Genomic DNA, 21,367 nt, shown 5'->3' on the forward strand with positions numbered 1-21,367 from the left:
GGGGGTGTCTGCAGGGAATGGGGGGGGTGTCTGCAGGGAATGGGGGATATCCACAGGGAATGGGGGGGGTCTGCAGGGAATGGGGGTGTCTGCAGGGAATGGGGGGGTCTGCAGGGAATGGGGGGTGTCTGCAGGGAATGGGGGGGGTCTGCAGGGAACAGGGGGGTGTCTGCAGGGAATGGGGGGATATCCACAGGGAATGGGGGGGGTCTGCAGGGAATGGGGGGGGTCTGCAGGGAATGGGGGGGGTCTGCGAGGAATGAGGGGGTGTCTATAGGGAATGGGGGGATGTCTGCAGGGAATGGGGGGGGGCTGCAGGGAATGGGGGGATGTCTGCAGGGAATGGGGGGTGTCTGCAGGGAATGGGGGGGTGTCTGCAGGGAATGGGGGTGTCTGCAGGGAATGGGGGGGGTCTGCAGGGAATGGGGGGTGTCTGCAGGGAATGGGGGGGAGTCTGCAGGGAATGGGGGTATCCACAGGGAATGGGGGATGTCTGCAGGGAATGGGAGGGGTGTCTGCAGGGAATGGCCCCGCACCCCCGTGCTGGAGCCCCCCACGGACCCCCATCTCCCCCCCCCGGGGAGTGACAGCCCCACACTCCCCGTGCCAGCCCCGGGGGGGGGCTCTGGCCGCCCCCCAACATGTACCTGGGTGGGCGCGGGGCCGTGGGGGCTGCCCGGGACCGCCGGGTGCTCCTGGACGGGCGCACGGAGGGACGAGAGAGCGGTGAGCGGGGGCGGGATGAGGTGCGACCCCTGGGCTGGGGGCTGGGGAGTGGGGGGGCGCGGGGGGGTTACCAGGGTGCCGCCATCGCTCCGGGGGCTCCGCTTCTTCTCCTTGTACAGGCTGAGCAGTTTGTCCCGAAACACCTTTTGGGGTGGGGTGGGGTGGGCAGGTCAGAGTCCCCAGCCCTGAGACCCCCCACCCCGGGCAGGGGGAAGCCAGGGTGGGCTCACCTCATACAGGTAATCAAAGATCTCCAGGATGGTGAGGAGGCTGGCACCGATGAAGAGCCCCATCTGCCCCCCGATGTCACCTGTGCGGGGGGTGAGGTCAGTGGGGGCAGACCCCTGGTGTCCCCCCCGGCACCCCCAGAGCCCTGTCCCTCACCCAGCAGCCCCGCCACCTCGTAGGCCTTCTTCTGCTCGATCATCTCGTAGTTCAGGGCCTCGAAGAAGATGTCCAGGACCAGCACGTTGTCCCTGGGGGCACAGGGGGCACAGGGGGCGGTGTCAGGGTGTGCTGTGTCAGGCCAGAGGGGCTGGGGGGGCTGGACTGTGCCATGGGGTACCGTGAGACAGGGCAGAGGGGTCCCCCCAGCGCTGGGGGCACAAGGCTGTACTGTGCCATACCAGGGCTGTGCTGTGCCGTGCCATGCTGAGCCGTGCTGTGCCATGAGTGTTTCCCATTTCTGGGGCAGGTCTGCCACGCCGTGCCATGCTGTGCCGTGTGTGTTTCCCATTTCTGGAGCAGGTCTGCACAGGGGAGAGCCCATGCCATGCCATGCCGTGCCATGCCGTGTTGAGCCATGTGTGTTTCCCATTTCTGGGGCAGGTTTGCACAGGGGAGAGGCCATGCCGTGCCATGCCGTGTTGAGCCATGTGTGTTTCCCATTTCTGGGGCAGGTTTGCACAGGGGAGAGCCCATGCCATGCCATGCCGTGCCATGCCGTGCTGTGTCATGTGTGTTTCCCATTTCTGGGGCAGGTTTGCACAGGGGAGAGGCCATGCCGTGCCATGCCGTGCCATGCCGTGCTGTGCCATGTGTGTTTCCCATTTCTGGGGCAGGTCTGCACAGGGGAGAGGCCATGCCGTGCCATGCCGTGTTGAGCCATGTGTGTTTCCCATTTCTGGGGCAGGTTTGCCATGCTGTGCCATGCTGTGCCATGTGTGTTTCCCATTTCTGGGGCAGGTTTGCCATGCCGTGCCATGCCGTGCTGTGCCATGTGTGTTTCCCATTTCTGGGGCAGGTTTGCCATGCCATGCCATGTCACGCTGTCACACTAAGCCATGCCATGTCACACCATCGTTTTGGGCTGTGTCAGTCGGTGTGTGACGGGGATGCTGGGTGTGGCTGTGCCATGCTGTGTCACACTGTCACACCGTCCCAGTTCATGTCATGTCTGCTGGGGGATGCTATGTGGGCGTGCTATGTCACACTGTCGCTCTGGGCCGTGCCGTGTCACACTGTCACTCTGGATTGTGCCATGTCACACTGTTGCTCTGGGCTGTGCCATGTCACACTTTCACTTTGGGCTGTGCCATGTCACACTGTCACTCTGGGTTGTGCCATGTCACACTGTCACTCTGGGCTGTGCCAGTTCATAGATGCTTGGGACATTGTGTCACACTGTGCTGGTTCATGTCATGAGGCCATGCTGTGCCATGTCACACTGTCACACCGTGCCCTATGATGCCAGATCTCATGCTGCGGCTGTGCCGTGTCACACTGTCACACCGTGCCCTATGATGCCAGATCTCATGCTGGGGCCGTGTCACACTGTCACACTGTCACACTGCCCTATGATGCCAGTTCTCATGCTGGGGCCATGCTGTGCCATGTCACACTGTCACACTGTGCTGGTTCATGTCATGGGGCCATGCTGTGCCATGTCACACTGTCACACTGTGCCCCATGATGCCAGTTCTCATGCTGGGGCCATGCCGTGCCGTGTCACACCGCGCTGGCAAGGTGGCAGGTGACACCGCAGTGGCAGTGTCTCTGGCAGTGTCCCTGGCAGCGTCACTCACGCAATGTACTGCTCCGTCTTGTTGAACTTCTTGGCCAGGTACTTGGCCGAGGCCTTGCTGGGGATCTTCACCATGGAGAGCTCCTTGCCGTAGCGCACCATGGCGCAGGGCGTGCGGCACGCGCAGTACTCGCTGTCCTTCGTCACCAGGAAGTCTGGGGGGGCGTGGGTGGGACGGGGACCCCCGGGACCCCCTGCCCACGGGGGGGAGGCGGGGTGCTCCGGGGACAGAGCTGGGTGGTGGTGGGTGCCACCCAGGGGGACAGGTGGGGGGACAAGTGTGCCACGAGTGCTGTTGGTGGCACAGGGAGGGGACCCGTCCCTGCGGATCTGGGGACAGCGGGGACCCCCACCCCAGTGGGGGCACAGGGACACCAGAGCTGCACTCGCAGAAATGGGGGCATGGGGAGGCTGAGAGGTTTTTGGGAGAGGCCAGGAGGGTGTCCAGGCCCACTGAGGGGCACAGGGACACTGGAGCTGCACTCACAGTGCTGGGGACACAGGGACATTGGAGCTACACCCGCAGAAATGGGGACATGGGGAGGCTGAGGGGTTCCCAGGAGAGGCCAGGGGGGTGTCCTGGCCCACTGAGGGGCACAGGGTACGTACCCAGCGCGGGGTCAGCGCACTCCTTGTACTGCTCCGGGGTGCAGACGTTGGCATTGCCTGCGGGGGGAGGCAGGGGTCGCAGGGGTCGCAGGGGCGGGGTTGGCCCCGCGGTCCCGCAGCCCCCCGGGCGTTCCCCCCCCCGGCTCACCCGGCCCCGCAGCCCCCCGGGCGTTCCCCCCCCCGGCTCACCCGGCCCCGCAGCCCCCCGGGCGTTCCCCCCCCCGGCTCACCCGGCCCCGCAGCCCCCCGGGCGTTCCCCCCCCCGGCTCACCCGGCCCCGCAGCCCCCCAGGCATCCCCCCCCGGCTCACCCGGCCCCGCAGCCCCCCAGCATCCCCCCCCGGCTCACCCGGCCCCGCAGCCCCCCGGGCATCCCCCCCCGGCTCACCCGGCATGTGCACCATGCGGCAGTTGCAGTTCTCGGCCAGGTAGCGCGTCTCGCAGTCCAGGCGGCAGGCGGTCAGGCTGTAGTTGGTGAAGAAGTCGGACTCGATGGGGGTGGCCTTGCAGTCCCCCCAGGGCGGGGGCAGGTACACCAGCTGCCGGGCACCCGCTAAGGAAAACACGGCGTCCTTGGGGCCCCCTGTCGACCCCAATGTCCCCGGTGTCACACCCCGGCCCACGGCAGTGCCAGCCCTGGGGGGTCCTGCCACCCCAGAGCCCCCCTCCCACCCTGTCCCCTCCTTGTGGGCCCTGGGGATGGGTGTCACAGCGATTGTCACCTGCGCCGGGTGCCACCACAGCGCAGTGTGGCAGGTGGCACTGTCAGGAACGGGACAATACCGGGTGGGGGGCTCAGCAGGGACCCCCCGCCGTCCCCTTGGCGCAGGGATCACACCTGGTGAAGCCCCAGCACCCCCCACCCGTGGGTGCCAAGGCCACATCGCTGCTGCCGCCGTGTTTCTGCCGCCCCTGCGCCGGCACACGTGGTGACACCCACCCGAGGCACCTAAATTTAGGTGTCTGGCTGCGGGGGCCGGGTGCCGCCACCCCCCCGGCGGCTGTTCTGCGGGAGCCGGGGGTCTCTGCCGGAGCTGCTGCCTGCACAGGGGCTGCTGGACCCGCCCTGGGACTGCCCCACACCCCGTGCTGCACCCCATGGCACGGCTGGGCACGGGGTGTCCCCATGGCTGTGGTACCCATGGCTTGGAATGTCCTCACAGGGCCCCCCTCTTTGGGGGTCCATTCTGATCCCTTTAGATCACCATGCTGAGCCCTTTGGGGGTCCATCCCAACCCCTGCAGGGGCCCATCCCAATCCCTGGGGGGGTCTGTGCCCAGCCCCGGGCGCCGTGCCCGGATACCCGCTGCTGCTGGCAGGAGACGAAGGTCTGGAAGCCGGGGGCAACACCAAAACCCAGCTGGTCGATGAAGGGCGGCTCGTCCTGGCTGTGGATCTGCACCTTCACCCCCACCTCAAACGAGGTCTCGTCTGCAGAGCAGGGGAGGGGGGTCAGTGCAGGGCAGGGGATTTCACCCATGTCCCCCCAGATGGGCATGTGCTCACCTGTGTGCCCCCAAAAGGAAAAGTACTCACTGGGGACCCAAGTGCTCTCTCACCTGTGTCCCCCCACACAGGCAGGGCTCACCTGTGTCCCCCCAGACGGGCAGGGCTCACCTGTGTCCCCCCACACGGGCAGGGGCTCACCTGTGTCCCTCCAGACGGGCAGGGCTCACCTGTGTCCCCCCAGAGGGGCAGGGCTCACCTGTGTCCCCACACAGGCAGGGCTCACCTGTGTCCCCCCAGAGGGGCAGGGCTCACCTGTGTCCCCACACAGGCAGGGCTCACCTGTGTCCCCACACAGGCAGGGCTCACCTGTGTCCCCCCACACGGGCAGGGCTCACCTGTGTCCCCCCAGACGGGCACAGCTCACCTGTGTCCCCACACGGGCAGGGGCTCACCTGTGTCCCCCCAGACGGGCAGGGCTCACCTGTGTCCCCCCACACGGGCAGGGCTCACCTGTGTCCCCAGACGGGCAGGGCTCACCTGTGTCCCCCCAGACGGGAAGGGCTCACCTGTGTCCCCCCAGACGGGAAGGGCTCACCTGTGTCCCCCCAGACGGGCACAGCTCACCTGTGTCCCCAGACGGGCAGGGCTCACCTGTGTCCCCAGACGGGCAGGGCTCACCTGTGTCCCCCCACACGGGCACAGCTCACCTGTGTCCCCCCAGACAGGCACAGCTCACCTGTGTCCCCAGACGGGCACAGCTCACCTGTGTCCCCCCAGACGGGCAGATACTCCTCCTGCTGCACGTTGAGCATCAGCTCCAGGCCGTTGCCGGAGCCGCCCTGCAGCGTGGTCAGCACCTCGCGGCCCGGCCCCCCCGGGTTGAAGGTGTAGCACTTCCCCAGGCGTGTGAAGATCTGCAGTGACACGGGGCACACGTGGGACACGGGGACAGGGCCCTCGCTGCCACTGCGGGGACCCCGTGGGGACGTGGGGATGGGGCACTCAGTGGGGACCCTGGGGGGACACACATGGGGACACAGGGACACACATGGGGACACAGCAGTGGGGATTTCAGTGCCCCACAGGATCCCAGTACCCTCAGAGCAGGACCCCAATGCCCCACAGGGCCCAGGATGGGGGTCCCAGTACCCTCAGAGCAGGATCCCAATGCCCCACAGGGCCCAGGATGGGGGTCCCAGTACCCTCAGAGCAGGATCCCAGTGCCCCACAGGATCCCAGTACCCTCAGAGCAGGATCCCAGTGCCCCACAGGGCCCAGGATGGGGATCCCAGTACCCTCAGAGCAGGACCCCAATGCCCCACAGGGCCCAGGATGGGGGTCCCAGTACCCTGAGAGCAGGATCCCAGTGCCCCACAGGATCCCAGTACCCTCAGAGCAGGATCCCAATGACCCACAGGGATCCCAGTGTGCTGGGGGAGGATGGCAGTGCCCCCAGGAGAAGACAGGGATGTTGGTGGTGCCTGTGCTGCCAGGGCTCTGCAGGGATATTGGGTTTCGTCGCCGTCCCAGGGAACATGTGGGGACACTTGAGATGGGAAGGCACAAGCCAGAGCAGTGATGGGGAGCAGGACTCCTTTGTCATGGCAGAGGCCACCACGTCCCCTTAGGACCTGAGAGCAAATCCTGGGCCAGCCCCCCACCCGAGGGACCCCAGGGAGCTGCACCCCCAGCCAGGAACCCTGGGGTGACCTTGAGCTCCCAGGGATCAGAACCCACAGCCAGGGACCCTGGGGTGACCCTGAGCCCCCAGGCTGGTCCCACGGCCCCCCAACTCCTGCCACACAGTCCCATGGCATCGTGTCCCTCTCTGCTGTGGGTGCCCCCACCCGGGGTTATGTCCCACGGGGGGGAGCGGAGGGGGCGTTGCTGTGACAACCAGCTGCTCCCAAAGTGGGGACCCGTTGCCATGGCAATGCGGTGCCCAAGGAGGAAAGGGGGGGGCGGGTGTCATGGCAACGGCTGCCCGGCATGGGGATGCTGGGGGGGGCATGGGTGGGGACAGTGATGGGGACACAGCCCCAGCAGTGCCAGTCCTCCTGCGCTCCACGCTCGGGGTCACACAGGGACCCCCAGCCCTGCGCCCTGGGGACCCCCAGCCCTGCACCCCGGGGACCCCCAGCCCTGCTCCCCAGGGACCCCCAGCCCTGCACCCCAGGGACCCCCAGCCCTGCTCCCCAAAGATCCCCAGCCCTGCTCCCCAGGGACCTCCAGCCCCACTCCTCAGGGACCCCCAGCCCTGCTCCTTGAAGACCCCCAGCCCTGCTCCCCGGGGACCCCCAGCCCTGCACCCTGGGGACCCCCAGCTCCGCTCCCCAAACATCCCCTGTCCTCACATCCCCATCCTGCCCCATCCCACTGGTCCTGGGGGAGGCGAGAGGGGACACAGAGAGGAGGCATTTGGGGCCTCACCACTTTTCCAGGAATCTCAGGGATGCTGAGGCCCGGACTGGGATGAGGGACACAGGGACACAGGGACACAGGGCCAGAGCTCAGCACCGTGGCCCAGGGCAGAGGATCCCAAGCCAGGACTAAACCTGGCTGAGCCTGGGGATTTGGGGAGGTGGAGCCAGGACCCTGCTGCTTTACCAGGCACCTGCCACCCACCCCAAGTTCTGCTCTGGGGACCCTCAGCCCTCCTGCCACATCCTGGACCTCAAACCCAGGGACCATCAGCAGTGCCTGGCCCTGCTATGGGGACACTGGCAGAGCAGCTCTGGCCACGGGCACTGGGGCACTGGGGGCACAGGGAGCATGGGGGGCACAGGGAGCATGGGGGGAGCATGGGGGGCACAGGGGGAACAGGGGGAGCATGGGGGGCACAGAGGGAACATGGGGGGCACAGGGAGTATGGGGGGCACAGGGGGCACAGGAGGCACAGGGGGCACAGGGGGAGCATGGGGGGCACAGGGAGCATGGGGGGCACAGGGGGTACAGGAGGCACAGGGGGCACAGGGGGAGCATGGGGGGCACAGGGGGAACAGGGAGCATGGGGGCACACACCTGACAAAGGGCAGCTCGTCCCTAAGCTGCGTGGTGAGTTAATTAGTGCTCTAAGAGCATTAAGGTGACAGTAATTGCTGGGGACAGTGATGTGGATGGGCAGAGCTGGCATGGCAGACGTGAGCTGCCCAGTGCCCACGCTGCTGCCCGGTGCTGCTGTGGCAGGGGGGAAGTGTCTGTGGTGTCCATGTCACCATCGCTGCCTGTGCCACTGTCCCTGCCTGTCCTGCCTGTGCCACCATCCCTGCCTGTGTCAATGTCCCTGCCCATCCCTGTGTTCCCTGCCTGTGTCACTGTCCCTGCCTGTCCTGCCTGTGCCACCATCCCTGCCTGTGCCACTGTCCCTGCCTGTCCTGCCTGTGCCACCATCCCTGCCTGTGCCAATGTCCCTGCCCATCCTGTCTGTGCCACCATCCCTGCCTGTGCCAATGTCCCTGTCCATCCCTGTGTCCCTGCCTGTACCACCGCCCCTGTCCATCCTGCCTGTGCCAATGTCCCTGCCTGTCCTGTCTGTGCCACCATCCCTGCTCATCCTGTCTGTGTCCCTGCCTGTGCCACCACCCCTGTCCACCCTGTCTGTGCCACTGTCCCTGCCCATCCCTGTGTCCCCTGTCTGTGCCACTGTCCCTGTCCACCCTGCCTGTGCCACCATCCCTGCCCATCCCTGTGTCCCTGCCCGTGCCACTGTCCCTGCCTGTCCTGCCTGTGCCACCATCCCTGTCCACCCTGCCTGTGCCATCATCCCTGCTCATCCTGCCTGTGCCACTGTCCCTGCCTGTCCTGCCCATGCCACCGCCCCTGTCTACCCTGCCTGTGCCACCACCCCTGTGTCCCCTGCCTGTGTCACTGTCCTTGTCCATCCCTGTCCACCCTGTCTGTGCCAATGTCCCTGCCTGTCCTGCCCATGGCACTGTCCCTGCCCACTCTGCCTGTGCCACCATCCCTGCCCATCCCTGTGTCCCCTGCCTGTGCCACTGTCCCTGCCCTGGTCTGGGGGCTGCAGTGGGGGGTCACAGCAGGAGACCCCCGCCCATGCCAGGCATGGAGGAGCTGCCCATGGGGCCTCTGTGCCAACAGTCAGGGCAGCACCTGCTGAGGGCTGTGCCCAGTGACCTGAGGCTGGCACAGGTGCTGGGGGCTGCACCTGTCAGTGGTGACATCCCATATACAGGAGAGCACCCCACACCTGTGAGCATCCTGTACCTGTGACACCCCACATGCACCTGTGAGCATCCTCTACCTGTGAGTATCCTGTGCCCACCACCATCCCTGCTCAGTGTCTGCGTGCCAGCAGAGACCCCCAGCCCGCAGGGAGCCCCCAGCCCACACAGAGCCCCCAGCAGAGACCCCCAGCCCGCACAGAGCCCCCAGCAGGGACCCTCAGCCCACACAGAGCCCCCAGCAGAGACCCCCAGCCCACACAGAGCCCCCAGCACAGACCCCCTAGCCTGCACAGAGTCCCCAGCAGAGACCCCCAGCCCACACAGACCCCCCAGCACAGCCCTGCTCTATCCTGGCCACTTTTCGCAGCCCCCTGTCACCCCTGGGGACCCCCAGCCCTGCTCCCCAGGGACCCCCAGCCCCCGGGGTGGGGAGACATCCCTGTCTGGGAGCGGGGCGGGCAGGGGCTGGGGGTGCTGCGGGCTGTGTGGGCCGAGAGAGGGGATCACCTCAGCCGCTGTGTGACCCCCGCAGCCCCCCTGGGACCCCCGCCCGGGCTCGGGGCACTCACCACGGTGAAGTTGCGGGCGGAGCAGCCGGTGCCGCGGAAGGAGCACTGCAGCAGCATCTCGGCCAGGTCGTGCCCCGTGCGGTTGTAGAACTCGGCCATGCTGAAGGGCTTGGCCTTGAAGTTCTTGAAGTTGGCCTTGTCGCGCAGCGCGGCCAGGACGTGCGGCTCGGCCAGCTGCGGGTTGCTGATCTCGTAGCGCTCGTTGAGCAGCGCCAGCAGCTCGCCCACGTGGTACATGTCGTTGCGGGTGATTTTGGAGAAGCGGAACTCGTTGAGGTTGCAGATGGTGATGGCCGGGAAGGTGAGGTTGCGGGCGGCCACCTCGTCCAGCTTGGTGACGTGCGGGTAGGTGAGGAAATAGGCGACGCGCTCGGCGCACACCAGCAGCAGCAGCCCCAGCGAGCCCAGGAAAAAGCCGCCCCACAGCACCCGCCGCAGCGACACCGCCCCGTAGGCGAAGACGTGGCTGATGCCGTGCAGAGAGGAGCTGTGCGCGAAGGCCCGCAGGCTGGACGGCCCCTCGCCCTCCCCGCTGCCCTCAGAGCCCCTCCTCATCCTCCTGCCGGGCTGGGGGCGCCGCGGGGCCCCGCAGCCTCAGCCCATCGCCGCGCCGGGGAGGGGACCGGGGGGGGGAGGAGGAGGAGGAGGAGGAGGAGGGTGGGCAGGGGAGAGGGAGGCTGGAGGTGGGGAGGGGGCAGGACCGGCCGCGGCGCTCCCCCCGGTCCGTCACGGGGCCGGGGCCGGTGATGCCCGGGCGGTGCCGGTGGGAGCGGAGCGGAGCGGAGCAGAGCAGGGCAGAGCGGAGCGGAGCAGCCCCGTCCCGGCTCCAGCCCCGGCTCCAGCCCCGGCTCCGAGTCCAGCCCCGGCTCCGAGCCCGGTCCCGGCTCCGCTCCCGAGTCCAGCCTCGCTGCCCCTCCTGAGCCCGCTCCCGGCTCTGTTCTCTATTCCCAGCCCCGGTCCCGGTCCCGGTCCCAGTCCCGGCTCTGTTCTCTATTCCCGGCCCCGCTCCCGGTCCCGCCGCTCCGCAGCCGCCGCCGCCCCCGCCGTCCCCCCCCCCCCCGCCCCTCCCGCTCGGCTCCACCCGCCGCCCCCGCCCGCGGCCGCAGCCTCGGGGTTCGGGGGGTTCGGGGGGTTCGGGGGGTTCGGGGGGGGCCCACACCCCTGGGGAACGCGGGAGGGGCAGCGGAGAGAGCCCCTTTATCGGGGAACCGGGGTCACGCTGAGGTCACTTCATCCATCCCCGGGTCACACAGGGGTCCCCCCATCCATCCCGGGAAATGATGCGGTGGAACCTTCACCCCAGAGATGTCACAGGGTCCCCCCACCCCGGGGGTCACACAGAGTCTCCCCTCCCAAGGCTGACCCACCGGACCCCCCTCCCCTCCCCGGGAGGGTCCTGCGGGGCTCATCCGACCCCCGGGGGCACCCAGGGGTTCCCCCCGCCAGGGGGGTGACACGAGGGTCCCCTGCCCCGAGGGGCAGCGCAGGGGACAGTCCAGCCCGGGGTGTTGTGAAGGGGTGACCCCCATTCCAGGGGTCCCCACCCTGGGGTTGTGCAGAGGGTCCCGACCCCAGAAAGGTGACAGAGGGTCCCGCCACTCCTGGGGGGCGAGAGGGACACGAGGGACACCCCCTCCCCTCCAGGGGGGCTCACAGGGGGGTCTCCCCACCCCAGGGGGTCACCCGGGGGTTCTCCCCGCCTGGGGGGTGACACCCGAGCCCCCCTTTCCCGGGGGAATATCGGGGTCCCCCATCACAGGAATCACCCAAGGGCTGCTCCAGCCCGGAGGGGGTTCAGGGGTCCCCCAGCCCGAGGTGACCCCTCCAACCCTCCAGGGGGTGTTTGCAGCGTTTCCTCACCCGGGAGTGACAGGGACCACCCGACATGGGGGACACGGGGGACCCCCCACCCCAAGGGTCACACAGGGAACCCTCACCCCCACAGGGGTCCCACATCTCGAGAGGGGTCTCTCACCCCAAACAGGGGGTGACACAGGGGACCCCCACCCCGTGGGGGGCAGTGCAGCCAGGGCAGGGGGCGTGGCCAACCCCTCAAACCCCGCCCACAAACACACGTCACTCCCCTCGGTCCCGCCCACAGCCCCGCCCCCCTGGTGCCAAGGGCGCCCTCTAGCGGCGCACAGGACCCATCACAACATCCCACCAACAAAGGGGACCCCCAAATCCGCCTTGCAGCCCTGGTTTATTGGGGAGCAGCGGGGGGACCCCTCAGGACCCCTCCTTAGTCTGCCGTCGGATGAGCTCGGCGTAGAGACCCCCCTGCCGCAGCAGCTGCTCGTGTGTCCCTGCCTGTGGGGACAGTGGGGACAGCGGGGACAGCGGGACAGTGTCACCTGCAGGAGTGACCCATGTGCCACCCGTCCCCACCCGGCCCCAGGCCTCACCTCGGCCACGCGTCCCTGGGCCAGCACGGCGATGAGGTGCGCGGCCCGGATGGTGCTGAGGCGGTGGGCGATGAGCAGCACGGTGCGCCCCGCGGCCGCCCTGTCCAGCGCCTCCTGCACCGCCCGCTCCGCCCGCGCGTCCAGCGCGCTCGTGGCCTCGTCCAGGATCAGCACGGCCGGGTCCTTGAGCAGCGCCCGGGCGATGGCGATGCGCTGCTTCTGCCCCCCGGAGAGCGCCGTGCCGCGCTCGCCTGCAGGACACCCAGGGGTGGGGGGCACCGTGGGGTGGGGGGGCACCGTGGGGAGGGGGGACACCGTGGGGAGGGGGGACACCGTGGGGTGGGGGACACCATGGGGATGGCCGTGCTGCACCATCCCAGGGGACCCCCCAGAATGCCCGTGCCGCATCAGCCTGGGGAGACCCCTCCAGCCCAGAGCCAAGAGCCTCCCACATCCAAACCTTGTCCCTCCTATCCCCATCCCTAACTCCACCCCTATCCCTATCCCCATCCCATCCCATCCCCATCCCCATCCCATCCCATCCCATTATCCCGATCCCCATCCCTATCCCCATCCCATCCCCATCCCATCCCCATCCCCATCCCCATCCCCATCCCATCCCATCCCATCCCCATCCCATCCCCATCCCATCCCATCCCATCCCATCCCATCCCCATCCCCATCCCTATCCCATCCCCATCCCATCCCCATCCCATCCATACCCCTACTCTTACCCCTATCCCCATCCCTATTCCTATCCCCATCCCTTATCCCCATCCCAGCACAGCCACAGCTCCTCTGGCACAGCTGGACACCAGCAGTGACCAGGGGCCGGTCGGTGTCTGGCAGGGCCGGGGTCACCCCGGCGGGGGTTCCGTACCCACGATGGTGTTGTAGCCCTCGGGGAAGGTGCGGATGAAGCCGTCGGCGTTGGCGAGCCGGGCGGCCTCGAACACCTCGGCGTCAGACGCTCCCGGCTTCCCAAAGCGGATGTTCTCCATGATGGTCGTGCCAAACAGCACCGGCTCCTGCGGCAAAACCCAGCACTGAGCCTCCCTCCCCTTCCCCAGGGGCAGCCGGGGGTCTTGGCCTGCCCCCCTCCCGTCCCCACCTGGCTGATGAAGCCGATGACCTGTCCCCGCAGCCAGGAGGGGTCCAGGCTGGCGATGTCGTGCCCGTCCAGGGTGATGGTTCCTGCCGTGGGCTCGTAGAAACGCTCCAGCAGCGCTGCCACCGTTGACTTCCCTGGGGAGGAGACCCCTGAGCCCCCCTGCTCCGGACCCCGGGGGGGTTCCCAGTCCCTGGCACACACTGGGTGCACTCAGCAGAGGATTGGGGGGCAGGAGGATTCACTCAGGGAGAGGGTGGGGGGCTCTGGTACCTCCTCCAGAGGGTCCCACGATGGCCACGGTCTGGCAGGGGGGCAGAGTGAGGCTGAAATCCTCCAGGACACGGTAGCCAGGCCGGGTGGGATAACTGCAGGGAGAGGAGCAGGGGCTGCAGGGCTTTGGGGACGTGGTGCCAATCACCCCGTCCATGAGGGGGCTCAGGGAGCCACGGGGGGCCAGGCAGGGGCCTGGGGGACTCACCTGAAGGAGACGTGGTTGAAGCAGATGTGTCCACGCAGGGAGTGGGCAGGGATGGAGATTCCCCCCTGCAGCGGCACGAGGGGCTCCAGCCTCAGCAGCTCAAAGACACGGGCACCAGCACTCAGACCCCTCACCACCTGTGGGGGGACAGCAGGAGCACCTCATGGTCCCCCAGACCCCACCTCATGGTCCCCCAGGCCCCCAGACCCCACCTCATGGTCCCCCAGGCCCCAGACCCCACCTCACGGGCGCTCAGACCCCACACCACCTGCAGGGAAGGTGGTGAAAACATCCCCAGAGCCCCAAACCCGAATCCCCAGCCTCAGGGGGTGCCAGGACCCCTCACCCACCTACCTGGCCCATCAGGATGGAGATGTTGGCCAAGGACCTGGGATGCACAAGGACAGAGGCTGAGCCCAGGGCTGTGCCCAGGCAGGCACAGGAGTACAAAGGGAACCGCTGAGCCCTGCCCTGACCTTTGCACCGTCTGCGAGGCCACCAGGAAGGACATGAGGTCCCCAGGTGAGAGCTCGTCTCCTGCCATCAGGGAGCCACCGACGAAGATGGTTCCCAGCACGATGCCTGTGGGGCGGGGGCAGAGCTGGGATTTGAGGGGGACACGCAGAAGGGATTTTGGAGGGGGTCCTGCCCAAGGGGCTGCCACCCCACTATGTGACCCCCACTCACCATTGAGTGCCAGGTTGGAGAGCCCCTGGAAGGCGGCGATGCCGAGTCCCAGCTGCTCGCTCAGGTGTCCAGCACGGTCCACCTCGGCACGGAACAGCCTGGGGCAGGGACGGGCTGGGGTCCTGCACTGCCACACCCCCCCACCACCACCCCCAAGCCCCCCACCCTTCCCCTTACCCCGCCTGCTGCTCCTCCATGGCAAAGGCGCGCACCGTCCGCACGTTGCCCAGCGCCTCGTCGGCCACCACGGTGGCCTTGGCCACCTGCAGGGACGGGGGGACAGTGGGGACAGCGTGGCCTCGGGGCTGGCAGGACACACGGCAGGGGGCTCAGGTGAGGGTTACCTGCTCCTGTGCCTGGCGGGACAGGCTGCGGAGGAAGGCACTGATGAAGGCACCGGCGCTCACCAGCACCGGCAGCGTCACCAGCAGGAGCCCGGTGAGCTTGGGCGAGAGCAGGTACAGCGACACGAAGCACCCGGCGGTCTGGGTGCCGCTGCGCAGGCCCTGGAGGGACAGGGGGCACAGTGAGTGGGGGGACAGGGGGCTGGGAGACCACCGGGCTCGCCCAGGAGGTAGCTGTGCTCACCTGGGAGATGACCAGCTTGAAGGAAGACTTGAACTCCTGGACGTCGGACGTCAGCCGTGCCACCAGCTGCCCCGTGCGCGTGGCGTCGAAGAAAGCCACCTCCTGCCTGCCGGGGGAGCGGTGGGTGGGGGTGTCAGGGTCTGTCTGTGGGTGTGTTATGCCCCACAACTGTCTCCGATGGTTGAAGACCAAGACCCCAAAGAGACTGGGGAGAGCCCCAGGCCTGGCTGAGGTGGGGCCTTGCCGAGGGCTGATACACATCTCCACGAGAACGGAATGCAAGAACAATAGTAGCTCGTTACAGTGGACTGAGCTGACAATACTGACCGTGCTAGAAGGGCACAGCTTGAGCTCGTTCCTGAGCCCCCAACCTTAACACAGGTGCCTGCCTTGGCTCTGTGCCCCTCGCTTGGTTCCCTTTGGCTCCATGACACTCACCTGGTCCTTGTCCCGACCACCCTATAAAGACTCTGCGGATCCCGTGCACCCTTTGTGATCCCCCCACTGGAGAAGATCCCGTCCATGGGCATCTCTACGCCTTGAGGACTCCGACTCTCCACGTTGGTAGCTATAACCACCTTACTCTCTTTCTCCATCTTTCTCACTATTCTCTATTTTCTTTCCCCACTATCGCATTGTGGGCACTAAATAAAAGCGCATTTTTTGTTTAAGCAAACTGGTTTGTCCCCTGTGGTGTCTTTTGCGCTTTGAGATCTCCAAAACCAACCATCGGGTTCCCCGCAGATGTTTGGGGACCCTGACAGGGGGTCCCTGCGTGCCCACCCGTCCCGTGCCCCCTCCCTGCCGGGGGTACCTGAGCAGGGCACTGAAGAGCGCCTTGCGCATGTTGCCGGCCACCTGCTCCCCGACACGGGCCAGCAGCGCGATGTACCCGAAGGTCAGCAGGCCCTGCGGGATGGAGGGGTCAGCAGGGATGGGGGACACCCTTAGGACCCCCCACCCGCCCTTTGGGGGGGTCAGCACTCACCTGCAGGCAGTAGACGGCCAGGAGGCGCAGGGCCGGGCGCCGCACCTCGCGCAGGTAGGTGGGGACGTGGCCGCGGGCGCAGTGCGACACCACGTTCACCAGCTGCCCCAGCAGCACCGGGATCCGCACGTTGAGCAGCGCCGCGCCCAGAGCCAGCTGCGGGGACAGGGATGGGACAGGGATGGGACAGGGACGGGGATGGGGACAGGGATGGGACAGGGACAGGGATGGGACAGGGATGGGACAGGGACGGGGATGGGACAAGGACAGGGATGGGACAGGGATGGAACAGGGACAGGGATGGGACAGGGACGGGGATGGGACAGGGATGGAACAGGGACAGGGATGGGACAGGGATGGGACAGGGACGGGGATGGGACAGGGACAGGGATAGGACAGGACAGGGATGGGACAGGGACAGGGACAGGGCAGGGACAGGGCTGTCAGCACCGGGACAGCAGCACCCAGGGTGTCATGCCATGGCACCACAACAGTAGGTGGCCTGGCACAGCACTGCAACACTGGGTGTCACACCATGGCACTGGACAGTGGGTGTCATGCCTTGGGGACAGTGGATGTCACACCATGGCACTGGGACAGTGGGTGTCACTTCATTGCACCAGACAGTGGGTGTCACACCATGGCACTGGACAGTGACAATCCCCTGTCAGCACTGGTATGGTGGCTGTCACACTGTGGCACTGGGACAGCACGTGTCACCCAACAGCAGACACCAGGATGTGGTGGGTGTCACGCAATGGCATCAGGACAGTGGCTGCCACACCTTGGGGACAGAGTCTGTCACACCATGAGGACACATGGGGACAGGGCTGTGACACCCCTGCACAGGGACCATGGCCACCACGCTGTGGCACTGGGACAATGACAGCCAGGGATGACAGGTGTCATACCATGTCAGTGGGACACAGGCCATCATGCTGTGACACCGGGACAGTGTGTCACCCCACAGCACAAATGTGACACAGGGACAGTGGGGACAACCATGGCCACCCCCTGTCCCCAACTCACCACGACAGCAGCAGACAGCGCCAGGAGCTGCGGGCGCAGGAAGGTCCAGAACAGTGGCCAGTCAAAGGGGGGCTCCGGGGGCGACTCTGGAGCTTTGGGGTCGCCGGAGGGGACAGCGGGGACAGTGGGGACAGCAGTGGCCTCCTGGCAGTGCACGGCCGTGCGCAGCAGCCCCAGCACCACCGCACAGCCCGTGGCCGACCCCGCCAGGAGCAGCCCCCGGGGGGCCGGGGGGGCTGGGGGCAGCCGGGGGGGCCTGGCCAGCCCCAGGCGCCCCCCATACCTGAAACTGGGGACAGGGCGTGAGTCAGGGGGGGCCCAAGTGGGGGAGCCCCCAGGGATCACCCCAGTGATCTCAGAATCCCATCTCCCCACACCAACAGTTGTGCTCCTGCCTCCAAAGGATTCAGGAGTCCAAGAGCCCCCCAGCACCGCCTGGACCCCCAGAATTCTGGATCCCCCCACCAAAAGTTGGGGAGCCCCCAGGGATCACCCCAGTGATCTCAGAATCCCATCTCCCCACACCGAGAGTTGTTCTCCTGTGTCCAAGGAGTCCAGGAGCCTCCCAGAACCGCCTGGACCCCCAGAGTCCTGGATCCCCCCCCCAAGAGTTGGGGAGCCCCCAGGGATCACCCCAGAATCCCATCTCCCTGCACTAAGAGTTGTGCACCTGCCTACAAGGGATCCAGGAGTCCAGGAGCCCCCCAGAACCACCTGGACCCCCAGAGTTCTGTCTCCCCCCCCTAAGAGCTGGGGAGCCCCACCGATCACCCCAGGGATCTCAGAATCCCATCTCCCTGCACCAGGAGTTGTGCTCCTGCCTCCAATGGACCCAGGAGTTCAGGAGCCCCCCAGAACCGCCTGGAACCCCAGAATTTGGATCCCCCAAGAGTTGGGGTGCCCCCACCACCCACGGGCCCCGTGAGTTTGGGAACCCCTGAACACCCCAAAACTGCAGAGTCCGGGCTCCCCGCCCCGCACCAGGCCCAGAGTGGGGGTCGTTCCTCTCCAGTTACCTCGGGGCCCCCCAGTGTCACCTGCCCAGGTGTGACCCCCGCTGTGACCCCAGGGACCCCCAAACCTCCCCAACCCGGCCCCCCCTGGTACCCCCCAGTTGTTTGGGAGCCCCCGCGAGTTCCCGGGACCCCCGAGACCCCCCAGACCCCTGAGACCCCCCAGACCCCCGAGACCCCTGAGACCCCCCGGGAGTTCCTGGGACCCCTGAGACCACCCAGACCCCCGCGCCCCGTGTCCGGGCACTGAGAGCGGGGGTTCCCTCGCCCCAAAGCCCCCCCAGACCCCCGGGACCCCCCGAACCCCCCGGTACCTGCGGGCCGGGCCGGAGAGCGGCCGGAGCCGGGGCCAAGCGCCCGCCGCCCGCAGCAACAGCACCGGGAGCGGCATGGCGGGGACGGGGCGGGGCCCGGACAGGGGGCGGGACGGGACAGGGGGCGGGGACAGGGGGCGGGAATGGGGACAGGGGGCGGGGCCGGGGGGCGGTACCGGGCACAGGGGGCGTGGTGGGGACAGGGGGCGGGGACAGGGGGCGGTACCAGACACACGGGGCGGTACCGGGGAGGCGGTACCGGGACCACGGGGCGGGCTGGGGGAGGTACCGGGCGTGGTACCGGACACAGGGGGCGGCACCGGGAACACGGGGCGGGTCTGGGCGGGAACAGGAACAGGGGCCGGGCCGGGGGGGGAGCTGGCACCGAGGGGGGCGGTACCGGGGGGGCGGAGCCGGGCACAGGGAGCGGGCTGGGGGCGGTACCGGGGGTGGTACCGGCCACACGGGGCGGGTACATGGGAACACGGGGCGGTACCGGCGAGGCGGGAACGGGGGGGCGGCACCGGGGGGCGGTACCGGGCGGGGCGGTACCGGAAGGGGCGGGGCGGGACCCGGTACAGGGGGCGGTACCGGGGAGGCGGGACCCGGTGCAGGGGGCGGTACCGAGCACACGGGGCGGTACCAGGAGCGGTACCGGGCGGAACCGGGAGCATGGGGTGGTACCGGGGGGCGGGAACGGGTGCCAGGGGGATGGTACCAGGAACACGGGGCGGTACCGAGCACACGGGGTGGGTCGGGGGAGGTACCGGGGGCGGTATCGGGCACAGGGGGGCGGTACCAGGGGTGGTACCGGGGGCGGCACCGGGCGGGCGGAGCCCCAGCCCCGCGGCCCGGGCCCTGCACCGGCCCCGACCCCTCTCGGGCTCCTGGGGCCCTGCCCTGACCCCTCCGGGCCCGGTCCGGTACCGCCCCCGGCCCCGCCCCGGGACCCCCCGGGACCCCCCGACCCCCAACCCCCGGGGCTGCCCCATGGCCGGGAGCGGCACCCGCGGGCACCGAGCGGCGCCGTGAGCCCCGGACACGGGCCGGACACGGGCCGGACACGGGCTGGACACGGGCCGGACACCGGCCCCGAGCGCCAGGTGAGCCCCGACAGGGCACCGGGGGGGGGCAGAGGGACCCCCGGGACCCCAGGGACCCCCCAGGGACCCCCCGGGACCCCCCCGGGACCCCCCCGGGACCCCCCAGGGACCCCCAGGGACCCCCCGGGACCCCCCGGGCGGGCAGAGCGGGGCCTGGGCCGGGGGTGTCCCCTGCGGGCCCGGGGGGGTCCCCAGGGGGGGTCCCGGGTCACTGCGGGGTCACCGAGCAGCTCCTGGCACAGCCCTGTGTCCCCACGGGGCTGTCACCCCAGTGTCCCCATCCCAGGTGTCCCTGTCCCCCCCACGGTGTCCCTGTCCCCCCTCAGGTGTCCCTGTCCCCCCCCCCAGTGTCCCTGTCCCCCCCCCAGGTGTCCCTGTCCCCGTGCGGGGCTCCCCGTGACACAGGTGACACAGGTGACAACGCACGTGTGTCCCGGCAGGGTCACCAGGGCCATTCCCTGTCCCCGGGGTTGTCCCTGTCCCTTGTCCCCTCTCCCCTGTCCCCTGTCCCTGTCCCCGTCCCCGTCCCTGTCCCCTGTCCCTGTCCCTGTCCCTGTCCCTGTCCCTGTCCCCGTCCCTGTCCCCTGTCCCTGTCCCCTGTCCCCTGTCCCTGTCCCCGTCCCTGTCCCCTGTCCCTGTCCCCTGTCCCTGTCCCCTGTCCCCTGTCCCCTGTCCCTGTCCCTGTCCCCGTCCCTGTCCCCTGTCCCTGTCCCCTGTCCCTGTCCCCTGTCCCCTGTCCCTGTCCCCTGTCCCTGTCCCTGTCCCTGTCCCTGTCCCCTGTCCCCTGTCCCTGTCCCTGTCCCCGTCCCTGTCCCCTGTCCCTGTCCCCTGTCCCTGTCCCCTGTCCCCTGTCCCTGTTCCCTGTCCCCTGTCCCTGTCCCTGTCCCTGTCCCTGTCCCTGTCCCCAGGGCTGTCCCCACTGCCCAGCCCCGCCCGGGGACCCCCCGCCCCGCCCCCCCCCGGTGACACTCGGGGTCTATTTTGGGGCCCCGCGGGTATTTTTGTCTCCCGGATTTGGGGCGGGGCCGGGCAGTGTCACCGCCCGCGGGGACACCCGACCGGGGGTGTGGCCTCTGTCCCCAGGGGGGTCCCCAAGGGGGTCGGGCCCCTCCTGCTGCCCCAGCCCCGCCCCCGGCCCTGGAGAGGTGAGTCAGGCCCGGCCAGGTGAGTCAGCCCGGGACAGGTGGGGCCAGGTGGTGACACCTGTGGCCACTGGCCCGGCCGGACACCGGCTGGGGACACCCCGGGGGACACTGGGGACACGCGGAGCTGCGGTGAGGGGACAGTGGGGGGTGGGCGGGGGGTCCCATCCTTCCCCAGGGGCGGTGGTCCCATCCAGGGGTTTGAGGGTCCCATCCGGGGGTTTGGGGGTCCCATCCTTCCCCAGGGGTGGGGGTCCCATCCGGGGTTTGAGGGTCTCTTCCCAGAGTTTTCCATCCCGTCCTCCCTTATGGGGTCTGTCCCCCTGTCCCAAGGTCGGGGGTCCTGCCCTGCCCCAGGGGGGTGGGGGGTCGGGAGGCAGTGAGGACCCCCAGGGCCCAGGGCTGGTTCTGCTTTGGGCTGCTGCCCCCCGGCTTGGGGAGGGGGGGTCTGTGGGGAGGAGGTCTCTGGGGCGCTGTGGACACGGGAGTCCATGGGAAATGGGGTCTGTGGGGGTCTGTGGACAGGGGGGTCCATGGGGAGGGGGTCTCTGGGGGTCTCTGGGGGTCCATGGGGGCAGAGCTGTCCCCACACTCGCCCTGGGCAGCACAGCCCGGCCCGGGGGGCTCAGCTGGGGGCGGCACTGGGGACCCTCAGTCCATGCAGGGGGTCCCCCCGGGGGTCCCTCCCGGGATGTCCCGGGGGTCACGGCACGGGGGGTCCCCCAGGATGTCCCGGGGGTCACGGCGGGCCTGGCACTGCCCCGGCCGGTGCGACAGGACGGGCCGGTGTCACCTGCGGTGTCACCTGCGGTGTCACTTTGCCCGCGGCCGGGGCCAGCTCAGGCCACCCCAATTCGGGGCACGCTGAGACTCCCCGGTGGCATTTCCTGTGCCCCACACCTGCCCCCGGCCCCCCTGTGCCCCACACCTGCCCCCGGCCCCACACCTGC

The 21,367-nt window shown here is 68.5% G+C and overlaps 2 protein-coding genes across 2 annotated transcripts; both read right to left on the minus strand.

Moving 5' to 3' along the window:
• Nucleotides 1–825: 825 nt before the first annotated feature.
• On the minus strand, nucleotides 826–9,901 carry ASIC3 (acid sensing ion channel subunit 3). The gene is made up of 8 exons (XM_083885607.1): nucleotides 9,560–9,901; nucleotides 5,570–5,720; nucleotides 4,661–4,788; nucleotides 3,746–3,896; nucleotides 3,359–3,415; nucleotides 2,751–2,904; nucleotides 1,111–1,202; nucleotides 826–1,036 (listed from the first exon to the last, which is right to left on the minus strand). Exons 1-8 carry the CDS (start codon nucleotides 9,794–9,796, stop codon nucleotides 897–899), a joined length of 1,110 nt encoding a protein of 369 aa, XP_083741733.1. The 5' UTR covers nucleotides 9,797–9,901; the 3' UTR covers nucleotides 826–896.
• A 1,848-nt stretch (nucleotides 9,902–11,749) lies between these two features.
• On the minus strand, nucleotides 11,750–18,249 carry ABCB8 (ATP binding cassette subfamily B member 8; the record flags this gene model as incomplete). The annotated part of the gene is made up of 16 exons (XM_083885606.1): nucleotides 11,750–11,869; nucleotides 11,965–12,215; nucleotides 12,845–12,992; nucleotides 13,076–13,209; nucleotides 13,346–13,440; nucleotides 13,554–13,690; nucleotides 13,908–13,941; nucleotides 14,030–14,135; nucleotides 14,241–14,338; nucleotides 14,418–14,503; nucleotides 14,585–14,746; nucleotides 14,829–14,934; nucleotides 15,643–15,737; nucleotides 15,817–15,972; nucleotides 16,846–17,134; nucleotides 18,173–18,249. 16 exons carry the CDS (start codon nucleotides 18,247–18,249, stop codon nucleotides 11,789–11,791), a joined length of 2,055 nt encoding a protein of 684 aa, XP_083741732.1. The 3' UTR covers nucleotides 11,750–11,788.
• Nucleotides 18,250–21,367: the final 3,118 nt, after the last annotated feature.

Source organism: Zosterops lateralis, assembly GCF_965231275.1.
Source record: "Zosterops lateralis genome assembly, contig: HAP1_HAP1_SCAFFOLD_206, whole genome shotgun sequence".
NCBI lineage: Eukaryota > Metazoa > Chordata > Aves > Passeriformes > Zosteropidae > Zosterops > Zosterops lateralis.